Consider the following 20,470-nt stretch of genomic DNA (forward strand, 5'->3'; position numbering starts at 1 on the left):
TTACTATTCTTCCTTTAGTTTACCTTTGTATTATGCAGTATGCCCACCTGAAAATTTGGTGTAAAGATAAACAGGCACAAAATAAGGAAAATAACACAATAACAAACTGTTTAACAACACACATTGCCAAAATGTCTGCAGTGCACATGGGCTGCCTAAATTCATTGTTCTTGTTCTTTCAAATTCCATGGCAACCCTGAATAAACTTCCAATAACAGAGGGGCAGCCCAAGAAAGACCCTAGGCTGTTTTATGATACACAGAACTGGCTACTGGCTAGTCTGATGTCTATGACCTTACAATCCTCAGTGGCCACCCCCTCCTTGCACACACAATGGACTTAGGAAAGTTGCAGTGCTTTGCATTTGTCTAGCTGTAACTGAAATTAAATCTGATATACACACACACACACACACACACACACATACAGTTATGTGCAAAATAATAGCAGTGTGCTTAAAACAACTGAGAAATATACACAAAGGCATTGGGAGCACTGCACATTCAATTCCAAATGAAAACATGAAGGAAATATCAATTTTTAAACTGAAAATGAAGAAAAAAGAATAATGGGCTGTTCAAAAAAATAACAGTCTTCATTTTCATTTACAAACTCGAATATTTACAGTATAAACTGAAAGTTGTTTACAGATTTAGCTTTTCTGTTGATCACTGAACTAATATTTATTTGTATAACCTTTATTTCTGATAACTGCTTTACATCTGTTTGGCATGGAGTCAACTAACATCTGACACTTGCGAACAGATATTCCAGCCCAAGTTCACTGGACTACATTCCACAGTTCTTCTGCATTCTTGGGTTTTGCATCAAAAACAGCATTTTTGATGTCGCTCCACAAATTCTCAATCGGATTGAGGTCTGGGGATTGGGCTGGCCACTTCATGATATCAATCTTGTTGGTCTGGAACCAGGATATTGCCCGCTAGCTGGTGTGTTTGGGGTCGTTGTCCTGCTGAAACATCCATTTCAAGAGCATTTCTTCTTCAGCATAAGGCAACATGACCTCTTCCAGTAGGGTTTCTTGCAAATAGTTTGGCTTCATGTAAGCAGCTTCTGATTGTTGAAGTACTCACGCGTAACTGAAGATCTTCTTTGATTTCCCTGGAGCTGATCATTGGATGCCTCTTTGCCATTCTTGCTATTCTATGATCTACGCGAATGGTAGTATTTATTTTCCTACCACGTGTTTCGGGTAAGTAGAAAAACAGAAAATGAAACTGTAACCTATTAGGGAAACAAATAGACAGTAAAAAAATGGTCAGAATTCAAGAGGCGGCTCAAGAGACAAGAAGGGAAAGTGAGTCTTAAATAGGACACATATTTGAGGAAGAGGAAGAGGCTATGGATGAAGATCAGTAAGACACCGATGATGAATGAGGGAATGTGGGAGATGCTCAGGCACAAGTCTGACAATATGCCCAAATCCCCAGGGCTGACACCACCCTCTGTGTCCAATCAGGACATACATAGGAGTTTCATGCAAGCGAATTTGTGCAAATCTGCTGTAACTGGCACCTTGCAGCCCTGGCATAGTGAATAAATGCTTCAAAAGGATGGTCAAGGACCTCATTTGCTCCATGTTACCTGTTACACTGGACCCACTGCAGTTCTTCTATGGTCAGAAAAGGTCTACTGATGATGCAATATTCTTTACACTGCACACTGCCCCCAACCACCAGGATAAGAGCGATATGCTGTTTGTAGATTACAGCTCTGCATTCAGCACTGTAGTTCCCTCCATACTGGACAGGACTATGTCAAAGAAGTTTGCATGAGTCACAGTGTTTGTTTAGCGTTAACCGTTTCATGTTTCTTGTCTGTGATAAGTGTGAGTGCCTTTGTGTCTTTAAATGTTAATAAATGTTCGTCCCAGTCGGAGGAGTCTGTGCGTCCTGCCCCTCACCCTACGGCACTCAGGCCACTGCACATTACAGAATAACCAACCACTACAGGACGCACTTTCCCTCGACAAAGAACAGACTTCCTAGTAGGAGGTGCATAGACACCTCCTGCACTGCTGCCTGAATCCCAGGATATTGGGGAAAGGACCGCGACTGTTGTCTGCGTCTTCTCAGGAGGCGGAGGGGAACACCCCCAGGAATTTCTTGGGGGGGGGACCTGAGGCTCTTGAACCCGGGCCGAGGAGGACCGAGGGGCACCACGATGACCAGAAAGAGGGCAGTCGTGTAGAGCCAGCAGAATCTCCTAAGACCCTTCCCCTCAGCGGACTCGCCAGCGAAACTGGAAGGGTCTGCCCAAAGCCTCAGAGGCAAACCACCTCTGGGACACTCTTAGAGCGGCGGGAAAGAGGAGGACCATTTAGGGAGGTGGCATGTCTGGAACCAGGGCGGACGTGCATCCCCGTGTGTTCGTTGAGACCACGGACATGTCAAGGCACCTGTGGGGACGGTGGGCACCACGTCACAGCGCCTTGGGTTTGTGTTGGCACTATTGTGTGTTTCTGTTTGTGCCTTTTGTGTTTACAGGCCCAACGTCTTGTGGAGCACACCAGACCGCCCCGAGAGAGGCAGGGAAGCTGCCTTTCTCCCTCTCGCTGCGAGGTCTCTCTTGCTGGCGGCACCTGGCCCACCTGGTACTGGGTGGGCGCCAGGCACTGCCGTGCTGTGTTTGTGTGTACGTGTACACGGCACCTGGAGGTTCACTTTCATTGGACGGACGTGTTGAAAGCCGCGCCCCTTGGGAGGGGGTTCTGTTAGGGAACGCTCGCCTCCTGCGAGTCACGTGGTTTGGCCCGCCACGTGCAGTGGGAGGACTGTCTTGTCTGTAACCACACCTGCACACACCTGCACCTGGTTCGTCTTTATGTATATATTTCTGTATATATTATGTATATTCTTGTGTATCATGTTTGTTTAGCGTTAACCATTTCATGTTTCTTGTCTGTGATAAGTGTGAGTGCCTTTGTGTCTTTAAATGTTAATAAATGTTCGTCCCAGTTGAAGGAGTCTGTGGGTCCTGCCCCTCGCCCTACGGCACTCGGGCCACCGCACATTACATGGAGAGTACCACAGCATCAAGGCACTGATCATTCAGCTCAAAGACATGCCATCAGGCTGCTGAACTCTGCCACACAGACATCAACACTAATATCACTGATCCACTCATGCACCCATGCACATTCCCATGCTGCCTATGTGTAGTCTAGATTATTAATTACTAAATGTATTGCACTTTATGTACACACGGGGTGTATTACACAGTGACTACTGTATAGTATTTATTGTACAGTGTCCACTTGGACAGAATTGTAATATCCAATGTCAGCACTGCAATTGTACCATGCATATTCTATAGTGTCTATCATACAGCATCTACTTTAGGATGTCTATAGTACTGCACATCATATTGTATCTGACATCTTTGAATAATTCTTATATCATGCTTATCTTATATCATATATTATTCTTATGTACTGTTCTGTGCATTAGCTAGATTGGACCTTGTGCTTAAGATTTTTCCTCATATGCACACCATGTAGTGATAGTAAAACCAATTTGCTTTGATTTGACTTTGAAAGCTGAGACAGTAGCCTATGGAGAAGGCTCACTACCTCAGACATAGACAAAGTACTTAACTCCTTCAGCTGTCACTGGTGGGCACTGAGGTGTTTACCTTGGTAGATCAGTTAGCCCAACATTTTGACTCTCTGCTCCAAGATGGATGTTCTCGAGTGTTTAGTTGATATTAGAAGTTTTGAGCCCTAATCCTCCTCATATTTCTTTGCCAAGCTCACCACAGTGTGCTCAGATGGTTATGTTGTCAACACTCCATTTTTTTTTTTAATCTAATGTTTTTCCTAAAATATGTGTCTGATCAGGGGGAATTATTGGCTCCTTGTAAAGTCATAAAATTAAAGACCAAATGATCTTGCCAATAAATGATACAACTTTACAGCTAAATCTCTCTTAGGCCAAGAACACTGTCTCAAAAGGGAATCTGATCTGTTGGTGTTAAGCTTGTCTCATACTGTACAGCTAACAAGCCATGACATCACGAGTCTTGGGCTACCATTCAGACAGGGGAGGGAGCAGTTTCTAAACCATACAAATATCAGCACCACTACCTGCTCAACCCATAATTCATTTCTTCTTGAATTTGGATTGTTACTACCTCACCAGGGGAAAGCGAGATCTAGATTTTTTAAAGTAAAATTTTAATGACAAGTCCATGAATCTTACGGAGATTAACCATTCTGATGCCTGCCTTGGGTTTTCCTGTCCAGAGAGATCTGTATCTACTGCACTGTATGTGTTATCATATGTGTCTGCAACAGCTGTTGTTCTGCTAACAGTGTGTGGAAATCTGCTCATCATCATCTCTGTGTGTCACTTCAAGCAGCTCCACACACCAACTAACATGCTCATCCTCTCTCTGGCTGTGTCAGACTTTTTTGTTGGAGGTCTTGTGATCCCTGTATCATTAATTTGGATGATCGAGTCATGTTGGATTTTTAGCTCAATTTACTGTTTATTTTATATTTTAACCTCATATTTTCTCACAACCACGTCAATATTCAATGTTGCTCTCATTGCTGTTGATCGGTATTTTGCTCTCTCTAAGCCTTTCCTGTACAATAATGCAGTCTCTCTCAGCTCAATGTGTATTGTAGTTATGAGTAACTGGTTTGCACTTCTTGTTTACAATATAGCACTTCAGTACTTTAATGGACACTTCACAAGTCTGGTAATGTGTCCTGGAAACTGCTTCTTAGTTTTGGATGAGTTCTGGTCTCTGGTTGATCTTGTGTTGACTTTTGTCTTTCCACTTGCTGTAATAGTTATATTCTATGTTCAAGTGTTTTTTATTGCCAAGAAACATGCCACTGCTATTAGAGATCTTAATAGTCACACCAGGACTCAGACCTCAAAGAACATGTCAGACTCAATGAAATCTGAGAGAAAAGCAGCAAAAGTTCTTGGTATTTTAGTGTCTGTGTTTGTGGCCTGTTTACTTCCATACTTTGTTTACAGTTTATTAGGTAATGCAGTACAAATTGAAGTAGAATCATTTCAGAAAGTTTTGATGTTGGTTTATCTTAATTCTTCCATTAATCCAGTGATTTATGCCTTGTTTTATCCATGGTTTAGGAAATGTGTTGAACTAATTTTAACTCTAAAGATATTCAGCACTGATTCTGCATTGATGAATGTTCTTTGATAACAAAAATGAACATTAAAGATGTCTCGCTGCTTGGGGATTATGGGCACTAATTTCCTTGATCAAAAAGTATGAATAAAGATTACGCAGTGTGGATTAATAAATAGAATAGCAAAGGCAGAGTGATCTTAGTGATATTTCAAATGTAAACACAGTGTTTACTTTATCAATGGTTTATCAATAGTCCAGCTCACTAGAGGAGAAGGATGGCTTAATAACTTTAATCTTGCCTGTCAGAACAGTGCTAGCTTTCTGCAGGTTTCTCTTCTGCAGGTTATGGAGCCAGAAGTGGACAGTAAACTCCACCATACATGCAGACTTAACTGTCCTGTGACCTTGCCTGAAGCCATTCCTTAAAGAACTGGTGACTGACTAAACACACAAGAAGAATATTTGAGCCACTTCCTTCCCATCCCCATCACTATCCAAATATGTAATATTGAATCATATAAATTATATTTTAAATTGGGTTATTTTAACTTAGAAGTGTAATAGTATTTTCACTCATATCATGCTAGTACAATACAAAAATTTGTCCATGCACTTTATTTCTCAGTTTGCCAGACTAGGTCTTGAGCAAAATATTTAATAGAATTTTCTAATTAGAACCTCTTGAATTATGAATCATGAAATGCATGAATTATGACAATAATGCCGCCACTATTCCATTGGACAATTTAAGAGCCAGCAGCTTCTCTTTCTCCAAAGCCACAGTTACTTTCTGCTGGTGTGAGCTTGTGTGAATAGAACTGGTTGCAGCTTACGTATATTCCCTGTTTGTTGGGATAATGTGACATTTGCTATCAGACCAAGCGCGAGGCTGAATGCATGTGCAGGGGGTGGTTTATTAATACGGGAAATACAAACACTGATATTATAACAAACCAACGCGAGGAGAAAACACTGAGGCAAAATGATACACAAATTAAGCAATGGTGGCAACAGTACATGGAGCGTAACATAGACATGACAGAAGGAACGTGACTTACTAAAACAACCAACAACCTAGAGGACAAAACACAGGGCTTAAATAACCAAGACAATCAGGCACAGAACAGACTTAAGTAAACATGGGAACAGGGAGAACCAAAACACGAACTGGAATAAAGGAACAGACCAGGGGCAGAGAAGATGAAACTAAGGAGCAGAACCAGGGAGTGCAGGAAAACAAAGGACAGGGAAACCATGACAACAAGGACACCAGGAGGAAGGCCATTTGTGACAGATAAGATCACCCCAATACTGGTCTCTGGTGCATCCAGTATGGTTGACCTTGACTATAAAAAGTTTGGAAGGGTCAGGGTGTTTGAGAACAGAAGCAGAAGTGAGCACCTCTTTTAAGACATGTAGAGCTCCTTCTGCTTGGAGTGACCACTGTAATTTCCTAGCTCCACCCTTCAAAAGGGCAGTTAGCAGGTCTGTGATGCTAAAGTTTCAGATAAAGCATTTTTTAAAAATTAATGAATTGAAAAGAGTATTGTATATCTTTCACAGAAATGGGCCAATACATCACACCTTCAGCCTTATGATCATCTATAGTGATGCCATTAGCACTGATGAAGTACCCCAAGAAGGAAGTGGACTGGAGATTGAATTCAGACTTCTCATCTTTAACATAGAGGTTGTTAATCAGATACTGTAACATCTGACGGACATGATTACATGAGTTGCATAGTCCAAGAAGTAGAAAAGAATGTTATCGATGTACACGATAAATTGGTGACACTGAGGCCAAAACCCATCATCGCCCCCTAGTGGTGAAAAGGCAGTCTTCCAGTCATCACCTTCTCTAACATAGATTATGTTGTAGGCACATCACATATAAGGTTTAGAAAAAATCTTAGCATCCATAAACTTTTCAAAAACCGCTGGAATGAGAGAGAGAGAGGATATGTATATTTCTTAGTTATTTGCTTGATATCACAATGATTTACAAAAGGGCAGACACCTCAATCTTTCTTTACAGAAAGAAGCAACTGGAGGCCAGGGGAGTGGTGGAGGGTTGAATGAAACCCTGAGATGAAGTCTCCAGAATGTAGGATTCCATGGCTTGTTCGTCCTTCAGTGTGAGAGTACAGCTCCACCCCTTAGGGAGTGTGGCGCCCTTTATCCCATCGATTGTGTAGTCTTAAGGATGGTGTAGGGGAGGCTGGGTACTGATGTCCCACACCTGAACACCTCCTTAAGATCTGCAAACTCGAGATGGGTAGTGAGTGGAGTCTCGGCATCGGGGCTTTCTATGGTGGGGGATCTCACCATGAGAGTAGAAAACTGTAAACATTTCTGGTAACAATAAGGTGACCAGAATAATAACTTCTGGTCGAATCATGAAATACAAGGGTCATGACCTAATATAACAGAATTCTGATGACTCATTTACAGGGAAGGTGATGAATTCCGTGAGAAGATCCTGGAACTCCACCTATCCATGTTTCCCCTATTACAGCATATTTTGTCTGGCAACCCTGTCCCTGAGAATCCAACAACTATAAAGCAGGCCATTAAGATATTATTTAAGAAGTCTAGGGCTCAAATCTGTTGCCTTGTTTTGCATTTGCCATTTTGTTGTTATAAGCCATTGCAATGATAAAAACATATCAGCCATTTCCCCTTTTTGTGTAATCAATTTAGTACAACATTTACCCAAGGCATCTTATAATTATGACTGTGAGCAACTGAGAGTTAAGGGACTTGCTCAGGGCACCAACAGTGGAAACCTGGCAGTGGTGGGGCTTGAACTAACATCCTTCAATTTACTGCTCAAGGACCTTAACCACTGAACTATCACTGCAACTTGTAGTTAGCTTTATTTTGTAGACCACAGAAAAACAGTAAATGGACATGTATGCTTTTTCATTGCAAGGGCTTGACTGCTGTTTCATGATCTGATCTCTATTGCTAGTTACTATGACTCTTAGTTTTGTTTGTCCCTTTTGGTACCTTTGCTTGTGTATGTAGCTTTGTATTGTTCTATGTTTAGCCTTCTCTGTCTGTTTTTGTATGTTTGTTGTACATATCACATCTGCTGTAGGGTTGGTCGCTGTTTGTGTTTGTTGATATTTTTGTAGCTAGTCTGGGATGGTTAGATCAATAACTGTGCCTTTTGTTTCACTCTCCTTTTGTTTTCTGTCCTGTTAGAGAGTTACTCCTTTTACTGTCAGTGTGGGGTTGTCTGTTGGTTTCTCTTTTCAGCATCAGGCTTCTCAAAGTCTTTTTGGTGTGTCTGTTACTCTCATCCTCTTCAATATATCAATTTATTATAGCATCCACTGTGTCTGTTCACATTCATTGTAGACTTTGTTACACTTGTTTATTTTTACTACTGTTCACCCCAGTTACAGTCTTCACAGTTATCCATCCATCACTCCATCCTCTCTGTTACAGGTCAACCTAGACAGTTCATAAGAGTGGGTACACTCACCACATTCCACACCCCTTCACACGCTGCTGAGCGGTTGGCCGCTGAGATCAGTGTGGACAGACAAGAGAGTCATGAAGAGCGTGTCCAACACTGCTGCAACATTTGCACAAGCCTTCATGTCATTGCTGCTGTCTCTTCTCTGGAAGTAGATGGGAGAAGTCACACAGCACAGGCTAAACCTCTTTGTTTCCCTCACATGCTCAGGGAACAGGAAGTGCAGTATGAGAACTGCTAGCTCCACAAGAACTGTGTTCACAATGGTGAACATGAATATGATACCAAACCTCCCTGATTCAGTCCTGAGCTTTGTCCATAAAATGTGACATTAGAAATTATATCTTGGCCTGAGCAGAACTGGGGAATGAGTTTGCAAAATGAATAGAACACTGCAGACGAAACCCATGGTACACAGCATGGAATCTGTCATATTTATTGGACTTTTATATGTGAAACAGAGGTAGTGCAGGAGCAGTGTTAATGGGAGCAGCAGCACCCATAGCCCTTTAGATGGTTACTTAAGTCTTTCATGCTGTTAGCTCAATTGAGACACGTGTGCCTGTTGTACTAACTCCTATTCGGCCAGATTGAGTGAACCCCTCCAGTAAGTGCTAGTGTTGTTCCAATAGTTGTCCTTGACTAGCAAAGGCTTATATTAAGGCAACTGAATTCACCTTCTACATTGTCGTTGAAGTAGTTTGTAATACGGCAGGATCAGCCAGGTTCTTGTGGATAATAGTGTGTTTATTGACAGACTGTCAAGCCAAAAAGGAACTGCTCAGTAACAGCTCTAGAAAAAAAGATCATAAAGTCATACAGAGTCTATATAAGGCAAAAGTAATGAGAAGCAGGTGGACCAAGTCAGTACTCCAGGGATGATGATCTCAGTAAGTCCATCTGATTGGATGATTGCTGAATAGGGACGTTAAACGAACTCTCGTGGGAATTCTGGAAAGTTGAATGTAGAAGCAGAGTTGTAGACTTGTTGGCTAGGGCTACAGTGATGGTAATCATTTTGAGGCACAGTAATGGAAAGTGAGCATTAAAAATACATTATTATATTATTTATAGTATATTATTATTTTAAATTAAACCTATAATCATTTAGATTTTATTTCTTAGATTTTCACATTTTTTTGTTTTGTTTTCCAAAAAAGTGCCAGAGGAACATAAAATCTAGTTATGTGTGGAGTTGCAGTCAAATGTTTGGACACGCCTACACTCTGTTTATTTTTACTATATTCTATATTTACAAAAAACAGGGAAAATATCAAAACAATGAAATCTTAGATTTTAGATTCTTTAAAGTAACTATGCTGTAGTCTTAACCAGCTTCATAAGGCACCACCTATGATGTTTTTATATCAGTCTTGAGGACATTCTTACATATGTAGAGCACTTGTCGGGTAAGGAACTAAAGTTCTGAAAGACAACTTTTTGCTGAGTGTGCATCTAAGTGTGCACTGTGTGTGTGTCTGTTTTGAAAATTAATTCATATATAGGCTATGTATGTCTTAGAGACAAACTTGTCTGTTGTCAGTGTTTGATGTTACACTACCTTAATTGCTATGTAGTCTTTATTCTGGGTGTGAATAAACATGTTTTTGTTCAACTTAACTCGTCCCCGCATCCTTGTAACGTGAGGAGACTTTTTTTTTGTCTTAGGGACAAACTTTAGCATAATTCATGAAATTTGCATGCTTATATTTGGCACACAGTAAAACCACAAATACACACCCAGACATACACACACATTTTTTTCAGACGGGCAGGATTTCAGTAAGCTCTGGCACAGGACATCTTAATCTAAAACTATTACAATAAGGTGGTTAGATATGTAGTTTATTAAGATTTTTACTAAATACATTTATGAATTTGAGTTGATGCACATCCCTAATTTTTGTATATTTGGAAGTTACTGAAAAAGAAAGTCTGTGGCCAATAACTATGTCCCAAAAGAGAGTTTGTGCTTGTGTGAAGCTCATCTCTTACTGTCTTAGCAACCAATGACATCGCATGTATCAAGCTGTCATTTAGACTAGAAGGTGGGAGCAGTTTCCACACCATACAAATATCAACACTGCTAGCTGCTCAGCACATCATTACTTTGACCATGAATTTGGAAAGTAACTGTCTTTCAAGGAAAACCTAATATCTGCATTATTTCTTTAAATGCTCATGAATCTTACAGGGATTAACCAAACTTATGGCTGCCTTGGATTTTCCTGTCCAGGGAGATCTGTATCTACTGTTGTGTATGTTTTACTTTATGTGTCTACAGCAGTTGTTGTTCTGCTAACAGTGTGTGGGAATCTGCTCATCATCATCTCTGTGTGTCACTTCAAGCAGCTCCACACACCAACTAACATGCTCATCCTCTCTCTGGCTGTGTCAGACTTTTTTGTTGGAGGCCTTGTGATCCCTGTATCATTAATTTGGATAATCGAGTCATGTTGGATTTTTAGCTCAATTTATTGTGTGTGTTTTATATTGATATCCTATTTTCTCACAACCACGTCAATATTCAATGTCGCTCTCATTGCTGTTGATCGGTATTTTGCTCTCTCTAAGCCTTTTCTGTATAATAATGCAGTTTCTCTCAGCTCAATGTGTATTGTAGTTATGAGTAACTGGTTTGCACTGCTTGTTTACAATATAGCACTTCAGTACTTTAATGGACACTTCACAAGTCTGCTAATGTGTCCCGGAGACTGCTTCTTAGTTTTGGATGAGGTCTGGTCTCTGGTTGATCTTGTGTTGACTTTTGTTTTTCCATGTGCTGTAATAATTTTATTGTATGTTCTAGTTTTTTTTATTGCCAAGAAACATGCCACTGCTATTAGAGACCTTAATAGTCACACCAGGACTCAGACCTCAAAGAACATGACAGACTCAATGAAATCTGAGAGAAAAGCAGCAAAGGTTCTTGGCATTTTAGTATCTGTTTTTTTGGCATGTTTGTTTCCATACTTTGTTTATAGTGTATTAGGTAATGTAGTAGAAACTGAAATAGATTCATTTCAGAAAGTGTTGATGTTGGTTTATCTTAATTCTTCCATTAATCCAGTGATTTATGCCTTGTTTTATCCATGGTTTAGGAGGTGTGTTAAACTAATTTTAACTCTACAAATATTTAACACTGATTCTTCTCTGATAAATCTTCTTTGATTAATTAAATGTGCAATACGTATCACAACACTTGAGTTTGTGTGCACTTATTTCATAACACTAGTTATAATGGCCCACTCAAACTACAATTGAACCTAGAATATCAAACAGACAAATAAACAAATTCTATTATTATTTTGACCTTATTATTGGATGCAGTTAACGCACATTATTTAAAAGGCAAAATAAGCCTGTCCAGTGGAGGACAAACTGGTATTCTTTGATAATAGCACTACACCCTATCAAAGTGCTTATTCATTTGTCCATTAGATGTTCATTAGGTCACAGATAAATAAATGCACATGTATCTCTCTCCTCCAAGCACATTCAACACACAAATGTGAAATTATGCAGCGACTGGACACTGATGCACTGTGGAAGCACATCGGACCCCAATAAGAAAAATCAGTGCTACTGTTATTGTTTTGGTTACTTTGCTGTTTCTGGTAACAAATAAAGCAACAGAAAAAAAATATTTTGTATGTATGCCATAGTTACTGTCTTTAGGTTAGTGAGATTATAATTTTCTTATTCTTCTCACAAAAATTTAAACACTGCAATATTTTTGAGTGTAACTAACAATATGGGAAGAATCATTGTGAAATTCTGTTATTAATTGCATATCTAAAATAATTTAAGCATTTGAGAGTTGTGTGTATGTTCTTAGTGCCCAAATTAACTGTGGCAGAATATGCAGAATATTATATTATGATGTTACGTGAACTTGCTGTAGTTTACCTTGGAAGTTTTGGACTTTTGGAGCAGAAGATCTTTTACTTCTGCAATTCTGTTACTCTTTTTTGTTTACTCTGTGACATGTTGATAACCATAAATAATCATTTATATTTTGCACAGTTATAGGAGTGCTTCATCTTTCCAGACAGGAAAAAGTGAGACTTGCTTATCAGGTTCCATTTGACTAATTATTGTCACACTTTGCTTCTCTGTAAAGGCAGGGCTATATTAACCCACTGGGCATTAAAGGATGCATTGACAGGGCCCTGGCCATCAGGGGGCCCCATGAGCAAATCTAAAAGTCATCAATGTAAAAACAAAAACAACAAACACACAAACAAACAAACGCAAAAGTAGCATGTTGAGGTAGGCAAATGTAGTTTGGAGTCTTGCCAGGGAACCATATTGGTATAGCATAGAACACTTGCCCAGATGTGGTTTGAACCCCAGTCCCCCACATGAAAAAGAGCACCGTTACACACTATAATATACCATAATATACTGATTGTGAATTTTTATTTTTTAATTTTTGGTGAAATCATATTTAGTGAAAAACATGCCAAACATAAAGCAAACCATGAAGAAAGTTAACGAAAACATAATTTGAACAAAAATACACAGGATTTGTGTAAATGCACATCCCATTTGATATACATGAACCAGCAGATGCCAGTTCTCCTCTGAAGGCTGGAGTCAAAACATCACTTTTAGTGATACCCACTGAGCTACCACTGTGGGCAGTGGTTAAGGTACTTCTCTTGTAATCAGAAGGTTGCTGGTTCATGCCCCACCATTGCCAAGATGCCACTGTTGGGCCCCGGAGCAAGGCCCTTAACTCTCAATTGCTCAAGTTGTACTCAGTCAGAATTGTAAGTTGCTTTGGATAAACATGTCAGGTAAATGTAGTGCACATTGACATACATCATTCATGCAATTCTCATAAATGCTCTGGTTGTTGAACATTCTGGCCAGCAGAAGGCTTCATTCTTGGAATAATAACTGTAGCCATAATTATGCATAATACTTCTCTTACATCAGCTCCTTTTAATCCTCATCCAACTCAGTAAGTTTGTTTATATATTGCTACTGATTCTAGTTTTTGACTCTTTGCTTGTTCATTGGACTTTTGGGATTTTTGCCTCACCCTTTTCTGCCTTGTCCTCTTTCAGCAAAACATGCATATGAATCATCACAAACTGCCTAAGTCTTACATGTGGCAGAATACTTGGCAACCCACTGATCAAGCAGAACTACCTGAAATGCAAGCAGTGATACAAGTGATTTTCAATAGCAGGAGAACAAGTCCTATTCACTCTTCAGGTTCTGTGCATGTGGGAGAGAGCCACATACATACATACATACATACATACTTACATACATACAAACATACATTTATGGCATTTAGCAGATGCTCTTATCCAGAGTGACTTATATACAGGGAAATACAGGGATCAATACTGATGTCTAGAAGTACAAAATACATAAGGTATATTTTATACAATGATAAGTCTAATAAACAATAAGTACTAGTTTTTTGAGACAACATCAGTGTAATAAACAATACCCTACCATAAGTACTGATTTAGTTATATATGAATGAAGCTGTGCTTTTCAACTCTAGGAGTTGGACATCTCAGGGATTGACTGGGACCAACTAATGATGGAGACTGTACAGTACACTCCAGATCCAATTTGGGAATTGAGTCTTGCTGTCTACCTCATTACTGGCTCCGCCCTGCCATGTTTGCTGTGGCCTATGGAAGGACCCTGCTGGGGGAAGTCAGAAGCTTGCCCAAGCTCACTCTAGCATCAACCTAGCTTTGTGTAGTGTTGCTTCAGAGTACAATTTATTTGTTTGGTTTTTGTGGTCTTTTGGCTCTGTGCATATTTTGCCTCTTGGTATCTATAGTTAGCAGATGTATTGTGTATATCTGAACAGACTGCATCAGTTTCTGCAGTCCACTAATCTGTTGCTAGTAGTAAACCTCTGTGGGTAGAGACTGTGTATAAGGCACACTAGTACATGCAATAGGTTTGACTCTTCCTTTAATTGAGGGTGGCATAGTTGACTTGAGGTTGACGTCCACTAAATAAAGGTCTTAGAAGTTGGCTGTCATGAGTGAGAGACACGATACCCTCTACACTCACATGACCTATGGAACATACAAATTGTTTGGCAGCCTGTCACTGTGCCTGGAGTCACTTGCTGCTGTGTTGGAGATGTCCTGATCAATTGTCCATATAACTGGAACAACCGAGCAGGTGAGTTGTTCATTGGAGGCTGATAGTCATGGAGTCTTGCTATGGTATCAGCCGTCCCATTTTTGAAGCCAGGATGTGTGTGTGCTAATTCCTGTTAACTTGGCCAGTGTGGTCACTGTGTTGTATAGTACCTTGAGTATTAGTAATCCCAGTCCAGGCCATGTAGCCCTTAACCATACTATCCCTGCCAGTGATTACTGAAAACATTATTTGTGCATGCGATTGTATTTGATTTGACGCTATTAAATCATGTTTTAACTATATTTCATAAGTGAATCAATAAACAATTTGTGTATCAGTTTCTGCAGTCCAGCAGTCTATTGCTAGTAGTAAACCTCTGTACATAGAGACTAGTGTATGGCGCACTAGTACATGCAATAGGTTTCCCTCTTCCTTTAATTGAGGGTGGTGTAGTTGACTTGAGTTTGATGTCCACGAAACAAAGGTCTTAGAACTTGGTTGTCACGAGTGAGAGACACGATACCCACTACACTTGAATGACCTATGGAACATACAACTTGTTTGGCAGCCTGTCACTGTGTCCGGAGTCACTGACTGCTGTGTTGGCGATATCCTGATCAATTGTCCATATAACTGGAACAACCAAGCAGGTGAGTTGTTCATTGGAGGCTGATAGTCATGGAGCCTTGATATGGTATTAGCCGTCCCATTTTTGGAGCCAGGATTGTAAGGAATTGCGAACTGAAATAAAGAGCCCATCTGGCTTGGCAAGGAAAGAGTCATTTGGGCCCTCTTAGAGGGTTCCTTGGTCCTACAGTCAGTATAGATGATGACGACAGTGATACAACTACTCAATACCTAACTTTATAGCTTAAAAAGCAGACATGATTAGTCAACCTCTATAGGTTCTAAATCACAAGTGTTACTCCTGGGTCTGGTAGGCATGGTCAGTCTGGGACTGTGTTCTCTGATTAGATTGTCCAACTGAATCTAGATGTTGACCAGCTGGCCCCAGGATCAGGATGTCATCATGACAGGCCATCTCCTTTTGTAATTCTGGTTAGAGGTTTGACATTTATTTAAACATGTCATGTACTATTCAGAAACTGGATTTGTTCCTGTTTACAGCATTCATTTACATTTACATTACAAAATTGCTTTGTCATTTACTCATAGAATACATCTTAGTACAGTAGGCTAGAATTAAACATACCAATGAACTAGAATACTGTAGAATACAGGGATGAATGATGATACCTAGAAGTACAAAAAACATAAGGTCTATCTTAAACAATGCTAAGTTCTATAAACAATAAGTGCTAGAGTTTGTTAAACAACATAAACAATACCCTACAAAAAGTATTAATTTAGTCAGTCAGTATGGGAGCAGTGTCAGTTGTCCTTTAAATATTCTACAAATAGATGGGTATTCAGTCTGCATTTGAAGACTGCAAGGGACTCTGCTGTCCAGACAGCAAGCGGGAGTTCATTCCACCATCTTGGAGCCAGGACAGAAAATAGTCATGATGCTTGTCATCCATGAAGCCTAAAGTAAGGTATTTCAAGCTAAACTGTCCTAGAGGTTCGAATTACTTGAGGTACAGATTGGGCTTTGACCATTGACCTCATGTATGAAGAGGCTGGTCCATTTTTGGATTTGTAGGCAAGCATCCAGGTTTTAAATCTGATGTGTGCAGCTATAGGGAGCAAATGAAGGGAGTGCAGCAGTGGAGTAACGTGTGAACTTTGGAAGATTGAAGATCAGTCGTGCTGCTGCATTCTGGACAAATTGTAGAGGTTTGATGGCTCTTAGAGGAAGACTAACAAGTAGCGAGTTGCAGTAGTCTAGCTTTGAGATCACAAGAGATTGCACAAGCACCTGAGTAGCTTCCTGCGAGAGAAAGGGTCGAATCCTTCGTATGTTACAAAGGAGGAATCTGCAAGGACGGGTTAGATTAGAAACATAATTTGAGAATGACAACTTGTTGTCCAAAGTTACGCTCAGGCTATGGGCAGCTTTGGATGGTGATACCAGGGAGTTCTCAAAGGAAATAGTGAGGTCATGATAAGGGTTGGGAGTACCTGGGATGAAGCTCGGTTTTACTGGGGTTAGGCTTCAAGTGGTGGGCTGTCGTCCATGACGTAATGTCAGTCAAGCATGTCAGTAAAGCATTCAGATGCTTTACAAACCCCAGGCAACCATTACAGTTATCTTGGTATAGCCCCTCCTCCAAAACGTCTCACCATGTGTATTTGTGTGTGTGTGTGTGTGTGTGTGTGTATGTGTGTGTTCGTCCGTGTGGCCACGGCCCCCATGTGTCACACCTGTTTGTAATTGTTTTTCATTTACATGTGAAAAATCTGGTTTGAGGTTTGACATTTTTTTTTTAAATATGTCTTGTATTAGCCTGAAACTGGATTTGTTCCTTTAGCAACTGCACTTACTAGACTCTACAAATCCCAACAAGCTTTTGGTTTTGGGCATGTACATGCACATACATCAAGGAGTGCATGGGTTAGCTGGTTGTGTGAGGAAAAATACTAGCTGTAGGTATGCAAATAACATCAAAAAAACTAAAACCCGTTTTACATCAGAAGTGGTGCAGCAAGAGTTACAAGTCACAGATACTCTGTGACGCTAGATATCTAATACCAGATGCCACACGGTGCAGTTGTCCATAATGAAAAATATTCCTGCTGTGACAAAGGGAATGGGGATGAGCTTTTTGTTAGCCTACTCCTGTGGGAATGACAGCTAATAAAATATCTGTTAACAACTTAGTAATAATGACTGTGCTTTTCCTGCATGGTTTAATTCTAAAGTTAGGTAAAGTTTATGCTAGTCTAGACCTTTGTTAAGGTTTATATTAATGTGGCAAAGTAAAATATAGCTTGTCATGGAACACTCGCCTCTCGTGAGTCACGTGGTTAATTTTTAGGAAAAAATTAAATATTCAAATATATTTTTTTTATGTAAGAAAAAAATAATTAAATGTTACAGGAATACAATTCAAATTTAAGAAATTTACATTCAAACAATTATGTAACAATGAAATTTTTAAAATAATAATAATAAATTGGAATTTAGGAAAAAATTAAATATTAAAATATTTTTTAAAAATGCAAGAAAAAAATTTTATTAAATGTTACAGGAATACAATTCAAATTTAAGAAATGTACATTGAAACACTTATGTTTATGCGTTTTAAGCTCCAGATCAGTCTTGATATCAGCCATTGCATCCATAATGACCTAAGTAAGACAATAGTTCTTTCAAAAAATGTTTGTCTATGGCCAGAATCTTTTCTATTAACAAAAATATTGATGATTTCAGGCCTGTGAGGAACCCATGACATCACATGATTTATTCAGACTGGAGGGTGGGAACAGTTTCTGAGCCATACAAATATCAGCATAACTATCTGCTCAACCCATAACACATGTGATTGTGTATTCAGATTGTTGGAATCTTACCCTTCATGCAACAGAAAAGAAAAAAAAATTAAGATCTAAATTTTAATTTTTGAGCAAAATTTAAATGCTGTTCATGAATTTTACTGATGAATCTTAACCAAAGCGATTACTGCCTTGGGTTTTCCTGTCCTGAGAGATCTGTATCTACTGCACTGTATGTTTTATCATATGTGTCTACAGCAGCTGTTGTTTTTCTAACAGTGTGTGGAAACCTTCTCATCATCATCTCTGTATGTCACTTCAAGCAGCTCCACACACCAACTAACATGCTCATCCTCTCTCTGGCTGTGTCAGACTGTCTGGTTGGAGTCTATGTGATCCCTACAGCATTAATTTGGATGATTGAATCGTGTTGGATATTTACTGCGTTTTTCCGTGTATGTTTTACATTCATGTCCTGTTTCCTCACAACCATGTCAATATATACTGTTGCTCTTATTGCTGTTGATCGGTATTTTGCTCTCTCTAAGCCTTTTCTGTACAACAAAACAGTCTCTCTACGCACAATGCACATTGTAGTCTTATCTAACTGGTTTGTTTGGCTGTTTTATAATTTTGCAATTCTGTACTTCAATGGAGGTTTTGTAAGTCATGTTTGTCTTGAAGACTACATTTTCTTTTTGGACCAAGTCTGGTCTCTGCTTGATCTTTTCTTGACTTTTGTGTTTCCACTTTCTGTAATAATCATATTGTATGTTCAAGTTTTTTTTATTGCCAAGAAACACGCCACTGCTATTAGAGAGCTTAATAGTCAAACCAGGACTCAGACCTCAAAGAACATGGCAGACAAATCTGAGAGAAAAGCAGCAAAAGTTCTTGGCATTTTAGTGTCTGTGTTTGTGGCCTGTTTACTTCCATACTTTGTTTATTCTGTTTTGGGCAATATTGAAAAAGATTCATTTCTGAAAATCTTGATGTTCCTTTATCTTAATTCTTCCATTAATCCAGTGATTTATGCTTTGTTTTACCCATGGTTTAGGAGAGCTGTTAAATTAATTTTCACTCTTCAGATATTCAACACTGATTCTGCACTGATGAATGTTCTTTAATGAATTTGATGGTTGAATTTTGTGTGTGAGTAATTTAAATTTGTGAGTACTTATGTGAATTGGTTGCCATTGCATTTACAGAAGTTTCATTACCTACTCAAACTGCATCGCTAGAAACAAGTGAGCTTTAAAAGGGAGTTAGTGAGTGAAAGTACTAATTATATTGTATGTTCCAAGTTTTTTTTTTATTGCCAAGAAACATACCACTGCTATTAGAGAGCTTAATAGTCACACCAGGACTCAGACCTCAAAGAACATGTCAGACTCAATGAAATCTGAGAGAAATCAGTAAAAGTTTTTGGCATTTTAGTGTCTGATTTTGACCTGTTTATTCCCTTACTTTGTTTACAGCGAATTAGGTAATGTAGTGGAAATATTACACAGAGATTGGCTGGGAGCAGTGAGTTACCTCATACAATGGAAAATGTAGTTAATTAACTGCTTGAACAAGTTTGTGAACCAAGTCAGGATGTTACAGATGGTTCCTCTTCTGTTTCTGACACTGACCTTGCCCATTACCTGACCCTCTACCCAGTTTCTTGCCACTGGAGTGGAAGTGCAGTGGGACAAAACATGTAGTAGGGAGTTGTTCCTTTTCTCACTGCTTAGGATGAACAGTATATAAGTGGTCTGAGAGAGTGGGGGGGGGGGGTGCCTCTCCCTTACAGATGCTTTTGTGTGTGTGTGTGTGTGTGTGTGTGTGTGTAACTGAGATGCCCTCAGGCTGAGCTTTGAATAAACGTTTTCTTTACCCTTGCCTCCGAGTCATTTCATAGCACAGAACTTGTTGCAAATCATTATATTGTTTTTTTCTATCCTGTCCAGGAAAATGTCCACCACACTTCATGATGGAGACTCTGGGGTTCACGTGTCTTCCACAGGCTGTCCACTTACAGCTGAACTGTTTGCGGCAATCAGATATTTTGTAAACTCCAGGAACCCGTTTCAGTAATATGCTGCTGATATGTATATGGCCGCTGTGACAGGCTGCTAGACTCTCTCCAAGTGAGAAGCTTCCAAATATGTTTGCATATGTGAATTGTTTTGATGTGAAAATGACATCACTAGAAGGATCACTTGTAAAAGATGCAGGAAAAACAGATAGGATCTGTTCTTGTCGGGGTACCCGCCTCTAACTAGTTACCCACCTTTAATATCTTCTAATGAAACAAAATGATGGAAGACACATTGGAACAGGCCTCGG

At 39.6% G+C, this 20,470-nt stretch overlaps 3 protein-coding genes across 3 annotated transcripts; all 3 read left to right on the forward strand.

Moving 5' to 3' along the window:
* Positions 1-4,172: 4,172 nt before the first annotated feature.
* On the forward strand, positions 4,173-5,222 carry LOC113590421 (trace amine-associated receptor 13c-like). The gene has a single exon (XM_027030552.3). The coding sequence runs from the start codon at positions 4,210-4,212 to the stop codon at positions 5,197-5,199; it is 990 nt and encodes a 329-aa protein (XP_026886353.2). The 5' UTR covers positions 4,173-4,209; the 3' UTR covers positions 5,200-5,222.
* Positions 5,223-10,795: 5,573 nt separating this feature from the next.
* On the forward strand, positions 10,796-11,785 carry LOC113590420 (trace amine-associated receptor 4-like). The gene has a single exon (XM_027030551.3). The coding sequence runs from the start codon at positions 10,796-10,798 to the stop codon at positions 11,783-11,785; it is 990 nt and encodes a 329-aa protein (XP_026886352.3).
* Positions 11,786-18,197: 6,412 nt separating this feature from the next.
* On the forward strand, positions 18,198-19,906 carry LOC113590428 (trace amine-associated receptor 13c-like). The gene has a single exon (XM_027030561.3). It carries the CDS (start codon positions 18,304-18,306, stop codon positions 19,264-19,266), a length of 963 nt encoding a protein of 320 aa, XP_026886362.2. The 5' UTR covers positions 18,198-18,303; the 3' UTR covers positions 19,267-19,906.
* The last annotated feature ends 564 nt before the right edge of the window (positions 19,907-20,470 follow it).

The sequence above is a fragment of the Electrophorus electricus genome, chromosome 2 (assembly GCF_041902795.1).
Source record: "Electrophorus electricus isolate QZ-2024a chromosome 2, ASM4190279v1, whole genome shotgun sequence".
NCBI lineage: Eukaryota > Metazoa > Chordata > Actinopteri > Gymnotiformes > Gymnotidae > Electrophorus > Electrophorus electricus.

Coding starts and splice junctions, on each gene's coding strand:
- LOC113590421 (XM_027030552.3), top strand. CDS start 4,210: ATGAATCTTACGGAGATTAACCATTCTGATGCCTGCCTTGGGTTTTCC.
- LOC113590420 (XM_027030551.3), top strand. CDS start 10,796: ATGAATCTTACAGGGATTAACCAAACTTATGGCTGCCTTGGATTTTCC.
- LOC113590428 (XM_027030561.3), top strand. CDS start 18,304: ATGAATCTTAACCAAAGCGATTACTGCCTTGGGTTTTCCTGTCCTGAG.